General features: G+C 29.8%; 9 protein-coding genes across 9 annotated transcripts; 3 read left to right on the top strand and 6 right to left on the bottom strand. All coding sequences in view use genetic code 12, as the record gives it.

The window, feature by feature from the left end:
• Positions 1-117: 117 nt before the first annotated feature.
• Positions 118-1,821, bottom strand: CSR1 (Csr1p; the record flags this gene model as incomplete). The annotated part of the gene is made up of 1 exon (XM_051760395.1): positions 118-1,821. One exon carries the CDS (start codon positions 1,819-1,821, stop codon positions 118-120), a length of 1,704 nt encoding a protein of 567 aa, XP_051611929.1.
• A 344-nt stretch (positions 1,822-2,165) lies between these two features.
• KGF55_005386 (uncharacterized protein) lies at positions 2,166-3,710 on the bottom strand (the record flags this gene model as incomplete). The annotated part of the gene is made up of 1 exon (XM_051760393.1): positions 2,166-3,710. One exon carries the CDS (start codon positions 3,708-3,710, stop codon positions 2,166-2,168), a length of 1,545 nt encoding a protein of 514 aa, XP_051611928.1.
• An 83-nt stretch (positions 3,711-3,793) lies between these two features.
• Positions 3,794-4,978, bottom strand: KGF55_005385 (uncharacterized protein; the record flags this gene model as incomplete). Its single annotated transcript, XM_051760392.1, has 1 exon — positions 3,794-4,978. The coding sequence occupies one exon, from the start codon at positions 4,976-4,978 to the stop codon at positions 3,794-3,796; it is 1,185 nt and encodes a 394-aa protein (XP_051611927.1).
• Positions 4,979-5,095: 117 nt separating this feature from the next.
• On the bottom strand, positions 5,096-6,736 carry KGF55_005384 (uncharacterized protein; the record flags this gene model as incomplete). Its single annotated transcript, XM_051760391.1, has 1 exon — positions 5,096-6,736. The coding sequence occupies one exon, from the start codon at positions 6,734-6,736 to the stop codon at positions 5,096-5,098; it is 1,641 nt and encodes a 546-aa protein (XP_051611926.1).
• A 249-nt stretch (positions 6,737-6,985) lies between these two features.
• Positions 6,986-8,140, bottom strand: PDB1 (pyruvate dehydrogenase (acetyl-transferring) subunit E1 beta; the record flags this gene model as incomplete). The annotated part of the gene is made up of 1 exon (XM_051760390.1): positions 6,986-8,140. One exon carries the CDS (start codon positions 8,138-8,140, stop codon positions 6,986-6,988), a length of 1,155 nt encoding a protein of 384 aa, XP_051611925.1.
• Positions 8,141-9,193: 1,053 nt separating this feature from the next.
• On the top strand, positions 9,194-10,732 carry KGF55_005382 (uncharacterized protein; the record flags this gene model as incomplete). Its single annotated transcript, XM_051760389.1, has 1 exon — positions 9,194-10,732. One exon carries the CDS (start codon positions 9,194-9,196, stop codon positions 10,730-10,732), a length of 1,539 nt encoding a protein of 512 aa, XP_051611924.1.
• A 128-nt stretch (positions 10,733-10,860) lies between these two features.
• On the bottom strand, positions 10,861-12,837 carry FRP1 (Frp1p; the record flags this gene model as incomplete). The annotated part of the gene is made up of 1 exon (XM_051760388.1): positions 10,861-12,837. One exon carries the CDS (start codon positions 12,835-12,837, stop codon positions 10,861-10,863), a length of 1,977 nt encoding a protein of 658 aa, XP_051611923.1.
• A 1,303-nt stretch (positions 12,838-14,140) lies between these two features.
• On the top strand, positions 14,141-14,812 carry PGA7 (Pga7p; the record flags this gene model as incomplete). Its single annotated transcript, XM_051760387.1, has 1 exon — positions 14,141-14,812. The coding sequence occupies one exon, from the start codon at positions 14,141-14,143 to the stop codon at positions 14,810-14,812; it is 672 nt and encodes a 223-aa protein (XP_051611922.1).
• Positions 14,813-16,541: 1,729 nt separating this feature from the next.
• Positions 16,542-17,327, top strand: KGF55_005379 (CFEM domain-containing protein; the record flags this gene model as incomplete). Its single annotated transcript, XM_051760386.1, has 1 exon — positions 16,542-17,327. One exon carries the CDS (start codon positions 16,542-16,544, stop codon positions 17,325-17,327), a length of 786 nt encoding a protein of 261 aa, XP_051611921.1.
• Between the last annotated feature and the right edge of the window lie 532 nt (positions 17,328-17,859).

Below are 17,859 nucleotides of genomic sequence, written 5' to 3'. Positions count from 1 at the left end.
TTGACTTTACAAAACAATCTCTGATAAATTTTTTAAAAGATCATAGTACAAAATTTGTTCAAGACACGACGAGAGTTTTAAGAAATACTACAACAAGAGATTGAAGTGAATATTCAATTAAATAGATATGTATTCAACACTATTCGGATTGCTCATAGTAACTCTATTTGTTGAAGTGATTAAATTATTGTTGCTGCCATCCTTATTGAATTCTTTTTCGTTATGAAATTTCATGTGTTTTGTGTGATCAGTTTTCTTAATAAATGATTCACCACATACTTCACACACAAACGTTTTTGTATGAATCTTCATATGTTTCGTTAAATTTGAACTTTCACTGAAACTTTTACCACAACCGGGCCATTTACATTTTAATGGTTTTTCACCAGTATGTACTCTATTATGTATTGATAATGAACTACTAGTTGCAAATTTTTTACCACAAATTTTACAACTAAACGGTTTTTCACCTGAATGTATTCTCAAATGTTGTACCAACATGGACTCAACAGCAAATGACGCACCACATGTTTTACACTTACATGGTTTATAATTTGTGTGCACATGTATATGACGATAAAGTTTTTGTCTTTGATTGAAAATCTTACCTTTGTGACGATCACATCCAATCCAATCACAACAATATGTCGATTTACCGGAACCTATATGTTCGTTAACTATATGATCTTGTAATTCTCCTTCTGTATGATGGACAGACGAGCAAGGAATTGGTTGACCATTCTCAGTTGTACCAACTTGCCAATTGCAACTGAAACAAGCAGATTTATTCGATTGATCTTGTGCTGTAGACGCATTACTGACTTCACTATCCACTTCTTGATGAGTTTTAGGTTCCGATGGTGAATCATCTTGAGGGTTACTAGTAGATGATAAAGGTGTTAAAACATTGACATTTGGCGAACTTGATGAAACCGTATTACTAAATTTATGTGTTTCTAAATGATCGAGCAAATTTTCAAGATTAATATTCGAGAAATTACAATCTCTCCATTCACATTGAAAAGATGAAGATTTTCCAAAGTTTTGTTCTTGACTAATATGATCCCCAACAATATGATTCATGAACGTATCTTCATTTAATTTTTTGAAGCAGTGTTCCCATTGACATGAATACTGCAAAATATCTTGATCAATTTTAGAAGATGAATTGCAATTTGATGTTGGAATGTTATACTTCATAATACGATCTATCTCTGTTAAGTTTTGTGCTTGATTTTCATTCAAAGTGGTTTGATAATTGTGTTCTTGTGTTTTTAGGGAACTATTTTGCTCCTTTGTTTCACCTTTTCCATATACTTGAACATCATTTGTAAGGTGATTTTCGAGTTCCTGAAAATTGTTGTGCTTCATTCTTTTTAGTGTTGAGCGGATATCGCTATCGTGGGTCTGAATTTCTGAGTTGGATCTCTTTAGGTTAGATCTAAAAGTGGATGAATCACATTGGTTCATTAATTCATTATGAAAATCTCTTGGACTAAAAGTGCAATGTTCATCATGACAAAATTTAAAATCTTCTGGTACTTCAAAAGTATCACAATCTGGTTCATTGCAACATTCTATCTTATTTGATATGTGTTCTTCACAGCACTCGTGATTTGCACTTTTACGCTGACTTTTTAATGTAGGTATACAATTTTCATCATCACAACAAACTGTCCAACAACTTGAATCACATAAAAAATTGGAGTTATGAGTACCATCATCACAATGATTATTTATAAAAAAACAGTCATCCAATTCATCACAGAATGAGTCCTTACAAGTGGTAATATTCTGCGGTGTATTGTTATCTAGCTTCATCTTATTTTAATGATTTTTAAATGTTCGATAAGTAGTAAGTTCAATAATGTTGATTTCTTTCTGATTTAACGATGTCGTGATTGGATGAGACAAAACTAAGTACTGAAATCTGATCTTAATTTGAATTTGAAAAAGTTTTCAGATTTATTAAATGATTTGAATGTTAAAGTTTTTGAATGTATGGTGATTAAACGATTGATTAATTAATGCAAACTAAAAATTTATTATTTTTGTATTTTCAAAATTATAGTGGTTATTGGAAAAATATTAGGTTATATGCAGTACAACAAGTTGATATGGCAATAAGCGATGCATTACAAGTAAATATACAACTATATCAATTTCTAATGAGACCATAATCTTATCATCTTATCCTTACCACCAGATGCAACTCTTTTTCCATCCAAGCTCCAATCAACAGCATAAACCTCATCAGCATGTCCTGGTAAATCCACATTTAATTTTTTAGTACGTATATCCCATACTTTCAAGGTGGTATCTTTGGAACAACTAACTAACAATCTATTATCAGCAGACCAAGCTGTTTGATAAACAGGAGCAACATGACCCCTCAAAGTCGCAATGAATGTTCCTCTAATACCATCCCAAATTTTGATTGAATTATCAAATGAACTTGACACAACATATCTTCCATCTGGTGAAAACCCTACATGATTCACTAATTTTTGATGACCTGTCATCCTTAAAATGGGTTTCGATGATCTTAAAGGCTCCCAAAAGTACATCGTAAAATCATCACTTGCAGTGACCAACCTTTCACTAATAACTCCATTTAGTTTTGCAACTTTCTCATATTGATCTTTTGCCCTCTTTCGAAGTTCTTCAGGTGTATATTTCGATACTCTGGTCGAAGTATGATCAAATCCCCCTTTTCTCAAAACGTAATCTGTTGACAATGAAAGATGATTCACCCAGTGGGCATGACTTTTCAATGTCTGTATACATTTTCCACCTGCTGATATGTCCCATGCTTTTATAGTTTTATCATGTGAAGCACTATATACAATATTTGATCCAGACCATTTCACACACAGCACCAGGTTTGTATGACCACTCATAGTTAATGTGCAAGTTCTAGATGTCGTGTCCCAAATTTTAACAGATCCATCTTTTGAACTTGAAGCTAATCTTGGAGTAGCATCCGGTTCTACTAAATGTAATGGCTCCCAGCTTAGACTACTCACCCATTTTGAATGACCTGTCAAAGGTTTTCCTATTGATTTTCCTGTGTTGGCATCCCATAACCGTATAGTATTATCCATTGAACCTGTTGCTATCATAGTTCCACATGGGGAATATGCAACACATAAAACCCAATTGGTATGTCCCAGCAATGTATGCATTGGCGTTGAGGTATTACAATCCCATATTCTTGCAGTTGAATCTCCAGCTCCTGAACACATTCGTCCCGAATCATTTGGTGCAAATGAACAACATAAAATGGTCGATCCGTGGCCCGCTATTGCTGCGTTTGATCTTGTGACGGGCTTTACTTTGAAAATAGCCCTTGGTGTATATACAAGTGTTAAAAAATCTTCAGTTGATTTCAATCCTGGTTTTAATATTGAATGGTATATTGTATCTTTTATGTCTATTAATTTATTATCTCCATTTTCTTGGTCTAATAATGAAAAAGTATACGGCACAGGTTCCTCTGTCTCTCCTTGTAATTTATTTAATAATTCTTCTAATTGCTTTTCTGTGATGCCACCTGGTACTCGTATTGATCCTCCAGTTGATTCTCCAGTATCAGAAGCTTGAAACTTTATCAAAACATTTGGCACATCTTCCGGTACTATATCCACTTCCCTTACTTTCTGCGCTTCTCTTTTCTGTTTTTTTGAAGGAGGTGGTATTACTGTCGCCATCTTTAAATATGATAAGGATAAGTTTATTACAATATTGAAGTTGTTTACTGAGATGAGAGATTTGATACTCAAAAAATCGTATATTAATTGGTAGCGCTCCTTATCTCTTGAACTTGTTCCTCTTCAGATTCATCTATAACCTCCTCGACCTCTTGTATCTCATCCTGTACTACATCAGTGGCGGTAATATTAATAACTGTGGAATCTATAGGTGGTGAAGACGTCGGAGGAACATTTTGAGCAATTTTTAAATCCGACAAATCTATAATATCATCAAATACAAGTTCTTCCTTATCCTCCTCATCTTCATGATAAAATTCCTCATCAACATCGAAGTAAACTGGCGCAAATAACTTATCTCGTACTTCTACTTTGACCGCGTTGACAAATCTCAAAATCGATTGATTTATAGTTATTGATCTTTTATCATCGATCGGTTGATTGTTTAAAAAATGAGGTGTTTTATGATACCAATCTTTAAAAAATATAAGTCTTGAGTCTATAGATTTATGAAAGATCCTAGGGCTTAACACCACTCGGTTTTTACCTTGAGCCGATAATTGAGATGATGGTATATTTTCTTGACTGGAAATTGTCTTAAATTGTCTAAATTTAGTATCCAAAAATCCACACATTATGACCATGCCATTAAGATTTATGCATAGTTGTGTGAGCTTCGCTATGAAAGAGTTCAAATGACTCTCAAATTTAGTTGTGGGACTTACATTGAATAGCTGAGATGAGGATGATATTTGTGGTATGGCTTCATTCAAATTATTCAACTTATTGTTTCTTAATGTGAGATATTGCTCCAATCTATGTTTATTCCTATACTCTTCATATGTTAAAGACAATTCCAATTTATAAAACTCAATTGATTGTTGAAATCCGTTTAAAATAATTAATACGTCTGGATCTTTGATCTGTGAGATTTTGTAATATAGTTTGGCAAAAGTATCAATCCGATAATACGTTATTTGGCTTTTGAAAGTATCTTCATATTTAGAATGATATTTGAGATAATGGAATGATGAAAATTTGTTCCAACCTGTATCAATGATAATGACTTTTCGACCGCGCTTTAAATGTGAAATTATTATTGAAGCAGTAACTATAAACATTCCATCACAATTGGGCGAGGATTGAAAATCATATATTGTGTTTTTGAATGGTAGACTTTGTCGTAGTAGCTTATCCAAGCTATCTACACCAGTACTTATATCATTGTAAATCCTTTGCTTCTCTATGTATTCATTTAGTTTTAGCATTTTTAGACGTGTATGATTCTATGTAGAAATCAGAAAAAAAAGAATGTTTGAAAAAGAATAGAGAGGATTTATTTTTTGCAACCAATTAATAAGATTTTTAACATTGTCTATAAAAAATCACTGCTTTTTAATTCTCCAGGCACTGTTTGGCAAGCTTTGTAAATATACAGCTTTCTTTTTGACCCATAACAAGATACATATACCTAATATAATACATAACGCATTTGTATAGTAATAACCATCTCTGATGATTTTCACAGCACCACCATCAGCTATACACAGTTCTCTTCCTTTTTCGGAATCAATCCTGAAAGTTCCTTTGCTAGAATTACATTCTGAAATAGTGATTTTATCAATTAAAAAGAAAATGAATATCCTTGGCCATGTTCCTCCATAGTTCGATAAAGTATTTAAAGTTGTCATGTAGGTTCCTCCGATCGCTGGATCTGCTATTTTTGTATGGAATGCACATAATGAAACAAATTGAATAGTTGACATGAAAGAGCCTAATAAATGTTGTAAGATGATCATTAAAAAATATGTTTTGGAAACTTGTCTATCTTCAGGAAAGAAATATACAATCATCTGAGCTAAGCTTGCGGCGACTAATCTTCCAATGAAACCCCATATCCACGGCCTTAGTGGAGCTTTACCAGTAGACCATCTCCCTGCATAATATCCGAATATCATTTCAAATGGAAAATCTATTAAGACCGTTATTGACAAATCTTCTTTTGATAACCCCTTCTCTAGTAATTTCAAATTCGTTCCGGCTTCATTCACCTGAAATCCCAATTTAGCTAATAATAAAATAATTACAAATGTTTGAACATTTGGTAATTTTAAAACTTCATACATTGAAGAATATACTTGTGTCAACTGAGTCCATTTGTCTTTTAAATTATAAACATCTTGATTCTTTACACGTTTATCTTTGATACTATTAATCAAATGTGGAGGATCTTCGGGAACAAAAAACACAATCCCTGTAACTAATAAATACATGAATCCCCAAAATCTCAAATATTGACCTAAAGTGAATAATCCAACATCTTTCGGAATTGATCTTAAATATTTATTTGCAAAATCAGGAGAGTTAAGTGCTAAAAATATTGTAAAACTTGAAAAATATCCAGTATTTATTCCAATTGTTTGAGCAGTTGATGCATACGATAAACTTTCTGGTGAAAGACAAGTTAATGCCCAGCCATCAACTGCAATATCTTGAGTTGCACAACAAAGTACTAAAACAAAAAAACATAAAGTTATTAAATTTAAATATTGTTTTGGATTTTCCATTAATTTATCAATTATAAAACCTAAATAAATTAGGATCAAACCAGAAATTATTTGAATAGGTATGATCCATGATTTTCTTCTTCCGATCTTTTTTGAATATATGGAGTCAACAAATGGAGACCAAATCAATTTTAATGAATAAGGATATGCTGCTAAAGTAAATATTCCAACTTGTGAGTAACTTAATTTACTTTTCAAAATAAAAGGTATTGAGCCAAATGCTAATCCAACAGGTACACCTTGTAATAAATACAATATCACTAGAATAAAAAATGCTTTTCTATCTTGAGGTAGTAGATGATCTGACTTAGTAGTGCTATTGACTTTAGGTTTTAAATCTTGTTGAGTTATTGGTAGTAGACCATCGTTTTCTTCTTCAAACGCTGCATGTCTGTAATTGAGCTGGTTTTCTAGTGTGTTTGACTCATTTTTGGGAGGATGACTTAATTTTTCGGACATAATTGAGACGGACTCATGTGTGGTTGGTAAATTTTATAGATTCCTTGTTAGTTGTCTTGATCTTTTAAAATTCTGATATTAGTGATAGACCAAAAAACACACAAAAACTCGGAATAATATATTATTACATTGAGACAAATACAGAACAAACTACAATATGCTAAAGGTAAAACATTTTACTAACTTTTTTAATTTATGAATGTTTGATTAAGTATACAAGTTATATTTTGGTTTCTTTTACTGAATGATTTATAAACCCAAAACTTTTTTTGAAGCTCTTAATACAACTTCTGTATCTGGGAAAGCAAAATCTTCTAATTCTTTAGCATATGGAGTTGGAACTTCACAACCGGTAACTCTTTCAACTGGAGCATCTAAGTAATCAAATCCTTCTGATTCCATGATTTGAGCACAAATTTCTGAACCAACACCAAAAGATGGGAATCCATTTTCTACTGTTATCAAATGGTTGGTCTTTTTAATTGATTCAACAATTGTAGGTACATCTAATGGTTTAATTGATCTTAAATTAATAACTTCTGCATTAATATCGTAATCTTCTTTCAATTTGTCTGCAGCTTCCATACAAAATTTAACTGCTCTTGAATGACCAACAATAGTTAAATCAGTACCTTCTCTTTCTATTTTAGCTTTACCAATTGGTAAAATGAAATCTGATGATAATACTTCTTCACTTACTGGGAATGATTCACCATATGCAATTTCATTTTCTAAAAATACAACTGGATTTGGATCTCTGATGGCGGCTTTAAGTAAACCTTTATAATCTTCAGCTGAATATGGAGATAATACTTTTAAACCTGGAATTGAACCATACCAAGCTGCATAACATTGAGAATGTTGAGCAGCTACACCTGCTGCTGCACCATTTGGACCTCTAAAAGTAATATTACATGGTTGAATACCACCACTCATATAATATGTTTTAGCAGCAGAATTTATTATTTGATCGATAGCTTGCATTGCAAAATTGAATGTCATAAATTCTAAAACTGGTTTTAATCCATGTAATGCAGCACCAACTGCTAATCCAGTGAAACCCATTTCAGTAATTGGCGTATCAATTACTCTTCTTTCTCCAAATCTATCTAATAAACCTCTACTGACTTTATAAGCACCATTATATTGACCAACTTCTTCACCCATTAAGAAAACATCATCATCTTTATCTAATTCTTCGGCTAATGCAGAATTTAATGCATCTCTGACAGTCATTTCTTGTGGACCGGATTTGGAATTATTTAATCTGGTTGATGTTTGTGAAAGTGGGAATGACATTCTTAAAGCCGATTGTTGACCAATTTTTGATAATGGTTTGTTATATCTAACGGCTTGTGCAGCTAATTGAGCCGTTCTAGCAACTGACGATGTTATTGGACTCATTGCTAAGTATGTGGAGGATCTGTATATATGTGAATGATGGAATAGGTATGTTATGTGAGTAGTTGATGAGATGAATTGATTGTTTCAAGAAACCGATATCTTTTTTTCACTATGAAGTATAGTTGTATAATATTAATCAATTAATTTTATTGTAAATATTATAATTTCTGATGATGTAGAGAAAAGTAAATTTAATTTAATACCGAGAGTGCGGTCGATAATTAAGGTTTTGCGTCTAATTTTTAAACGTTACACCGCTAGTTCTTCCCTCGAGCTCGTCCCAATTTTGAGATAATAGAATCTAATTGCGGACTAGATTCATCCATCTCGATCGGACTTTAATGTCCAACTTGAAATATATGTTACACAAAAAACGAGAGTCGCAATACTGAAGTTTTTCCGTCCAGTTTTCAGAAAACTAATGAAATTTTCAATGATTTGGTGGACCATTATGATCATTATAAAAACTTTAAGTAGGAACGACCTAGTCTTCATTATCAAAATCTGCTCATTCAATAATTTAAATTCACACTCCTAGATCCAATAAGAAATATGCTGAAATTACTTGATTTAGTACTCTTTCCGAACATTAGAATCATCACAAGCGTTTGGTTAACCTAGATCTTCACTTTGATTAGGTTTGAAGACAAATTTGTAAGATGAAATTATCACAAAAATTTTTGATTACAATTAATTTGAGATTTATCATCATCGTTTATACTTCGCATGATTTGTATGAAGCATTCCGTTTGAGTTGCACTCTTAGTGTTGGATTCTTAATTCAACGAAATATTCATACTCAACTAAACATTTAAAACTCCGAATTAATTGTTGGTCTAAAATTCGAATCTTGAGATCCAATCTCTTCCCCTCTTTACGCGCGCAGATTTGTTACCCCGCTAGCTTCCGGGATGAATTATAATCGCGCTTAGTTTAATACGATACAATCTTATAGAACATCAAACGATACTTATTATAAAATAATAATTGCATCCCTTTAGTATTCTCAATTCAATGGTATAGCTAGATTGCAAAAAGCTTTTAAAATCTATCATGATCAAAACACTACAAAGAAATCAATTTCAAACATTAAAAAGGTCAATAAAACCACGAGTATATTTAAATACTATTCGATATAACTCGCAAGAGTCTTCATCAAAACCTTTAAATTTTCATCGTCCTGATGAAGCAGGTTCAAGAGAGCCAGCAGATGCTGCAGATGCGGCTGCTACGATACTAGCAGAGATAAGGGATAGACAAATTAATCCAAATAAAGCAACTTGGTTGGATGCAATGAATGAAAGAGATAAATTAAAAGCTGAAGGAAAAAGAATTGACAGTTTTAGTTATGTTAATCCTGTTACTACTGAAGTAACTGATAAAACAAGAAATGATTCATTTACTTATTTATTACTACCTTTTAAAAAAGATAAATGGCTTTGTGATGCATATATCAATGCATATAGTCGATTAAGAGTTGGTAATATTTTATTAGATCTTGATTCATTAGCTGGTAGAATTGCTTATAGACATTGTTCTCCAGCTGAACCTGTTAATGTAACTGCAAGTGTTGATAGAATTTATATGGTTAAAAAAGTTGATGAAATTTTTAAATTCAATTTTGTTTTAGCTGGTTCAGTAACATGGACAGGTAAATCAAGTATGGAAATTACCGTAAAAGGTTATGCATTTGAAAATGATATAAATGAAGAAAATATAACTGCTGATTCATTACCTGATGAAAATGTATTTTTATCTGCAAATTTTACATTTGTTGCAAGAAACCCATTAACTCATAAATCTTTTGCTATAAATAGATTGTTACCAGTAACTGAAAAAGACTGGATAGATTATAGAAGAGCAGAAAGTCATAACACAAAGAAGAAACTTATGGCAAAAAATAAAACAATGATAGAACCAACAGCTGAAGAATCAAAATTGATTTATGATATGTGGAAATCATCAAAAAATATAGATAAAACAAAATCTGATGGAATAGCTTTTATGAAAAATACATTACAAAAATCAACATTATTTATGCAACCTCAATATAGAAATCGTCATTCATATATGATTTTTGGAGGTTATTTATTAAGACAAACTTTTGAATTAGCATATTGTACTGCTGCTACATTTGCTGCTGCTCCAAGATTTGTAAGTTTAGATACAACAACTTTTAAAACTCCGGTTCCTGTTGGATCAGTTTTAACAATGGATGCTTCAATATCATATACTGAACATTTACATAATGGAAATGAAGAAGATTATGTTGATTCACCATTTGATTTTAAATTACCATCAATGAATAAAATAAGTAATCAACCTGATGTATTTTTAAATGAACCAGGTACATTAGTTCAAGTTAAAGTTGATACTTTTATTCAGCATCTTGGAGCAAAAGATACAAAACCTGCAGGTACTTTTATTTATTCATTTTTTGTTCCAAAAATTAGTTCAGCTGGTAAAGAAAATGGTTATTTTTCAGTTATACCACAAACTTATTCTGAAATGATGACATATATTAGTGGTAGAAGAAGAGCTCAAGATACTGCTCAATATGTTGAAACATTACCTAAAATAGAAAATCATTAGATAATACTTTATAAAGCATTCAAATAAATATATTTATTCAAAAGAAGAAAAAACGAAAAACCTTTAAAACCTTATATAAATATAAACAAGTATAAATAATGAAATGAACTGAAATGAAAAGTAGTTATTTAAAATGATTCAGTATAACAATAAACATCAGGAGAATTTTTTATTTTTCTTGCTTCCTGACATTGTTCCTTTATTAAATTTGTAAACATTGGAGGGCCACAAGAAGCAACAGATAAAGTCTTGTAAGAATTCATTAATTTCATTTCTTTTGTTAATTCAATTGAATGATTTTTTATAATTTTTCCTATATTTGGTCTACCATAATATATATTATATTTTGGAAATTTAATTTCTTCCTCATGTTCATTTGTTGTTAAAATTTCTATTGTATCTTTATTCAAATTTGAAATATCTTCAATATTTGAAGATGTAGATATAGATGATTTTAAAGTTGGTAAAGTTTGTGAGGTTGATGTTGTTGGTAAAGGTATAGTTTTTTCAGAATATATTAAATCAGGTTGTTTTAAAGGTATTTCGTATGTATTATTATTATTCTTTTTTAATAATTCCAGATTTGATTCAATTGAAGTTTGATCTATTAATATATCATTTGTTGATTCTGATGAAACTGAATTATGTTTTCTTTCTTGAGTTATATAAATATCAATAATTAATCTTCCTGATGTTGAATATTCTATTAATTGATCTAATATATGTTTAAACCATATTATATTTTCATACTTTTTAATAACCCAAACAAATCTAATTTTGGGATTTCTTGGTCGAAATAAATAATCACCAATCATATTTTTATCGTCAATTTGTTTTAATAAATCAAGACATACTGGGAATGTAAAAGCACCACCTGAACCACCACTAAAAAATAAACAATGGTCAAAAGTTATAAATGGTTGATGAACAGCTCCATAAGGACCATGAAACATTGTATTTATTGTAGTTAATTCATCATCATGTTCTGTATGATCAACATCAGATAAATATTTCATTAATTTTTTAGTAAATCCCTTTTGAACTCTAATTAATAATTTCATATCATTTGAAGAAGAAACACTTGCAATTGTAAAAGGATGATATTGAAACCATTTAACTTTTGCAACATTTAAATAAATATGTTGACCAGCTTTCCAATTTTTATAAGATAAAAATTTATTAAACCATTTATTTGATTTATAATCATCAGTTTTTATTGGTATTGTAACTTCAATTGTATTTTCATCTAAAATTTCAAAAGTTGATTTACATTTAGTTGGAGAATGATTTTTATGAATATAAGCCATAATTTTCAGTATAACTCTATCAATAACTAATCCATGAACTGAAATTAAAACAGCAGCTCTATTTCCAGGATTATGAATGAAAGACATAAATAACATAATAAAAGCAAAAACTCTATGTTGAATTAAAAAAAAATCATAACTCCATTTTCTTATAAATTTCATTGATCCCCAAGTTAAAATACAAAATGATCCATAAGCCATAAATCCAAAAATTTGAGGAGGTATAATAATCATAATTCTAAAATTCATTGATAACCAATAATATGTTCCTAAAGCTAAATGAATTGAAATTAATATCCACATCCATCTACTTAACCATTTATGTAAAAATTCTAACCTATCAAATTGAAATCCTGATAAATTTGTTAAAATATCATTTTTTGCAACACTAAATAATAATATTGGTAAATTACCAACAGCAACTCTTGAAATTCTTTTTGACATTGGATACATTTGTCCTTGATAATCAATTTCTTTAATTTGTGCAAAACATAATCCAACATTAAAACAAACAAATAAAAAACAAAATAAAACAAGACTTGGTTGATAAAAAAATGAATATCTTTTAAATATTGTAAATTTCCTAACTGATGTAAATTTATCCCAGTTTTTCAAAAATTTAAAAAATTTAATATGTTTTATACCTTCTTCTGTTCTTTTCATTCTTAAAAATTTAGGTATCCAATGAAATAGTAGTCCATGACCTCCTAGTAGTATTAATGTAATTATAAAAACTAACCATTCATATGTATTATTTCTTTGTTTTTCAACAAAAAATTGTTGATCAAATGGAATCATCTTTTATTGTATTTGGGTCTGTGGGTAGTAAAGTTGATTGAATTTGATGATGATGATGAAAAAATACAAAAAACTTGTAGATCCCTTAATTAAGTGGTAATTATATATGAAATTAAAGCAAAAAAATTTATTGAAAAAACTTTTTAAGTAAGATTGATTGAAAAGATAAGGAAAACCATATAAAGAATCTTAAAAATAAAATAATTATGATTGAATAAAAAAATGAAATATTTTGACTTGTATTAAATTGATTTCCAAGATGCTTTATTATACTTTTTAATAATTTTAAATCTGATAATAATGTGTTTGAGATTTTGAGAAAAAAAAAAAAAAAAAATTTGTGAAATATAGAGATACACAAATGTAAACTGAGTAAGAGTGGATAGATGACATATCGCTAACATTTCATACACAAATGAAGACTCTTATATTTATCGAAAACGAGTGATTGTTAAAATACTCAATTTACCGAGAAACTTTAAACAAACAATACTTTGGTTTCAGTTAGAGCATAAACTCATCAATTTGTTTCTTTTGTGTTAACAGACTTTGTTTAGAGCCAGTATAAGGGATGAAATTAAACAGTTTACATTAATGTCTTATAGTTGAATATTATATTACTACTTTATTAAAGAAAGTATGAAAGTTTGAATTTAGTTGATTGGTGGAATTATCGAAAAACCAAATTGCCAAGTTTTAACTTCAATTGTGAAAAAAATAAATTTCAATATGTAACTTGTTTTTGTGTTGCTTGTTTAGTATAATGTACATTTACTTAACATTAATATTTTGAAACCGTATTTCTATGCAGTATTATAATAAATTATCTATTTGATCAATTCAATAAATAATAATTATAACTTCAATAATATTAGAAATAAAATAACTAACCTAAATAACTTAATAGTCATGAAAAGTCTTATAATTTTGTATTCTTCAATTGTATTTTTTACCTTCGGTTTATTGGGATACTAAAATCTATCAAATCCTTACCTTAATTATTATATACTGGATTTTAATAGTAACATTAGTTCGGAAAGCTAAAATTCCTAAATCTTAATAAGATTTTCATCTTATATAATTTTATATAAAAGTATACTAAGACCAAATATTTTTCCAAATTCTATCATTATAGATAAAAACTCAAATCATCAAATTTAAGTTTTATTACTTTTGAAAATTTTAATAAGTTCACATTCATTATCATCCTCAAAAATATCATCATCACTACATTAAATTTATATATCCACAAAATTTTCTAAACTCATCAACTTCAAGATTAATACTAAATTAAATTAAAAAGATGTTATTCATTTCAATTTTATCACTTTATATTTTCTCATTAACTCAAGCAGCAGATAATTGGGCTACTTATCCACAAATTCCAAAAACTGCATCAATAAATGGTTTTGCTGATCCCATAATTGATGTTTTACCAGATTGTGCAAAAGATTGTGTTAAATTTAGTACAAGTAATACCCCTTGTCCTTATTGGGATACTGGTTGTTTCTGTGTTATGCCTCAATGGTCAGGTTTAGTTGGTCAATGTATTGCTCAAAATTGTCAAGGAGAAGATGTTCAAAGTGCAAGATATATTGCTACTTCATTATGTTCAACTGTTGGAGCTAATACTTGGATGATGCCTGCTTCAATTTCAACAATGTTAGAAACTGCTGCTGGAAATGCAAGAGAAGTAACTACATTAACAGATAAAACTGCTATGCAATGGGTTATTGGTTCAGGAAGTTCAGATACTAATCTTGCAAGTTCAACTGATTCTGCTTCTTCAAATTCAAATTCTGGATCTGGTTCAGCTGCTGCTACTTCAACAGAAAATTCATCTTCTGCTAGTAACACTGGATCTTCTTCAACAAGTGCTACTACAAATACTTCATCAACTTCAAATTTGGCAATTTTACAAACAGGTAGTGTTGGAACAGTTATTTTAGGATTTTTAGTAAGTTTATTTTTTTAAACTATAACGTCTATTGAAACAACTTAATAGGAGTTAATTAAGTAGTTATAATAAATGTCTTTTAATGAGTGATGTAAAAACGTACTCTTTTTCGTATCGTGATGATAAAAAATAATTCAGATTCGAATAGCATATTCTTACATGAAGATACTTCTGGTATCAATCAAATCTTCAAGACACCAAACTTAGATATCAATTTTTTCAATCAATCTCTCTATCAAATTTTTACAATCGGCTTTTATGAAAAGTACATTTTTATATCGTATGATGTTTGACATTTACCGAATCCTTCAAATCTGAATTTGATCCGATTATAGTATGGTGAGTTTTTGTGATCATTCAAAGAAATTTTAGTGAATATTTAGTAAATATTTTTAATTATTTTATTATTTTTTTGTAATTCCTCGAATCGATGAAATAGATAAAATTTTTGAAAGGCTTAATCCATAATCCACGAGTGAAAAAAGTCTTTCAATTGTGTAATCGAATAAGATGAATTATTTTTTTCCAGTAAAATTGCATATTGCTGCAAGTATTCAAAATCAGAAATGCCTATAATGCATCCACCAATATAAACTCGTTTTCTACTTACGAGAACTACTATTCGAAGGAATAATTAACCCCATATTAAAATTTAGTCACGAAAAGTATCAATGAATGAATTTATCGGTCTTACTAGAATTTAAAGTTTCATGGTAAATTAAATAGTTGAAACTAAGAAACCTTGTTTCAGTATGCGTTTAGTGTAATCTTTTATGGAGATGTATTAATTAAATATTTAGTAAACGGTGCATAAATATTACAAAAATTATAATAAGAAGAAATTTTTATCAGATCCGATAATCGAAAAACTTCAATTGTTTTAATATTTTCGAAGAATATATACGTCTAGTTGTACAAACCAGAAACAAAGGATCGGGAAGTTTCAAAACCGCTCTGGTTAACAATAAGTAAGAAGTAAACTTTTGCTATTTTGAGTCTCTAATAACCTCTGTTTTAAACAAATCATTAATTGTTTTACTTTCGGTCGTACTCAAATTTGTATTTTTAATTACCAAATTTGGAATCAAAGGGTCAAGGCTGAATGAAAAAGATGTAAACTTTATTAAAATTGAAATTACTCAAAACCTCATAACAAGCATTTGATGCATGAATATTGAGTTTGAATTTGAATTTGACAAATAGGCATTTTGCGTTCACGAAATAGTTTTCATACAAGAAATTATTCGTATAGATTTCTTGACATTGTTATTAATAGAACTTGAGTTTGTGATTTTAATTTTAGACTTTGGTTGTAAGTACCTGGAACAAGCTTTTTTTTTTAATATTATTCCTACTTGAGAACATTAATCTATTTGTTAAAATTTGTATTATTGAGGAAGTATTTCTCAAAACGCAGCAATGGTTAAAATTTGCTTTATTTTTTGGTTGTTTTCTAAAACATGTTCTTGTACAATTTTTGAAATTACTCTTTCAGTTAGTTTTTTTGGCATTTATTGTTTACAATTTTTTGATCGTGAATCTTTAAACAATTTTTAATGAATTATTTTGACATATAAAAAATCAATTGAATCCCTCAAGTTATAAGATTATTTATTATATTTTACTTTTTTCATTATATCTTGGCTACAAATAAAAATTTAAATTTTAACTTAACTTTAAGATTCATCAAAAGTCATTCGCTCATAAACTTTGAAATACAAATAATAAAAAATTATATAAATTAAAAATGGCTTCAGGATTCAATATTGAAGGTGGATTTTCTCAATTCCCAAGTGTTCCAAAAACTGCATCAATTAACGGTTTTGCTGATAGAATTTATGATCAATTACCAGAATGTGCTAAATCATGTATGCATGAATCAACTGGTTCAACTCCTTGTCCATATTGGGATACCGGATGTTTATGTGTTATGCCTCAATTTGCTGGTGCAATTGCTAATTGTGTTGCTGAGAATTGTAAAGGTCAAGAAGTTATTAATGTTGAATCATTAGCTACTTCAATTTGTTCAAGTGCTGGTGTTTGGGAACCTTATTGGATGATTCCAGCAAGTGCTTCATCTGCTTTAGATGCTGCTGCAACTGTTGAAGCTGAAACTACTCCGACTTCAACTCAAGAAGAAGAAGCTACTAGTGAAACCACTACTGCTGCTCCATCAACTACTCAAGCTCCAGAAACTACTTCTGCTGCTCCTGAAGAAACTACATCTGCTGCTACTTCTGCTGAAGAAGAACATCATGACACTACTACCGCTGCTGAAGAACATGAAGAACATAGCTCAACTACTGCTGCTGCTGAATCAAGTGCTGCAGCTGAAGGAGAAGATGACCATGACCATGACCATGATCATGACCACGATCACGATCATGAATCCGGTTCAGCTTCAACTTCAGTTGTTGCATCATCAAGTGCTGATGCAGAAGCCTCATCAATCTCAGTTGAAGTTGCTAATGGTGCTGCTGTTAAAGGTTTAGCTATGGGTGGTGTCATTGCTGCTGTTGCTGCTTTAATCTAGATTCTTCTCTGAAATCTTAAACAACAGTTTGCTACACTGTTCATAATTTTCCAAAAGATCTAGTTTTCAAAATGTTTTTCAATTTAATTTTTCATCTCTTTGTGTATGTCTAATACATTTAATCTTAATAGTCCAATTAACATTTGTTTCAAATTTTTCATTAAACCGATTTACCTTTTAGACTCTACTAGAATCATGCAGATTTTCACTTGTTGAAATTGTTTATCTATAAGATCTATATCTATATCTTATATCTACGGGACATAGATCTTGCAGATTTTTGCTTCATGAAGTTATCTTTTTCATCAATTGATTTTTTTTGAATCTTTTGTGTACTGCATACGGAAAAGTGATTATAATTTGGCTGCAAAAAATTATTGACAAAAAGAACACAAAATGAAATTTCAAAAATAAAAATAAAGTAGGACAATAAATTAAAATCCAATGATAAATCACCAAGTGATGAATACCTTGAGCAAAAGTACTGCCTCAAACTTCCGCTAGAAAAAAAATTTAAAAGTTGTAACTGAAT

The sequence above is a fragment of the Candida pseudojiufengensis genome, assembly GCF_024610245.1.
Source record: "Candida pseudojiufengensis strain CBS 10847 chromosome Unknown scaffold24, whole genome shotgun sequence".
NCBI lineage: Eukaryota > Fungi > Ascomycota > Pichiomycetes > Serinales > Debaryomycetaceae > Lodderomyces > Lodderomyces pseudojiufengensis.
The sequence above is the reverse complement of the archived record's forward strand: the minus strand, read 5'-3'. Positions and strand labels throughout refer to the sequence as shown.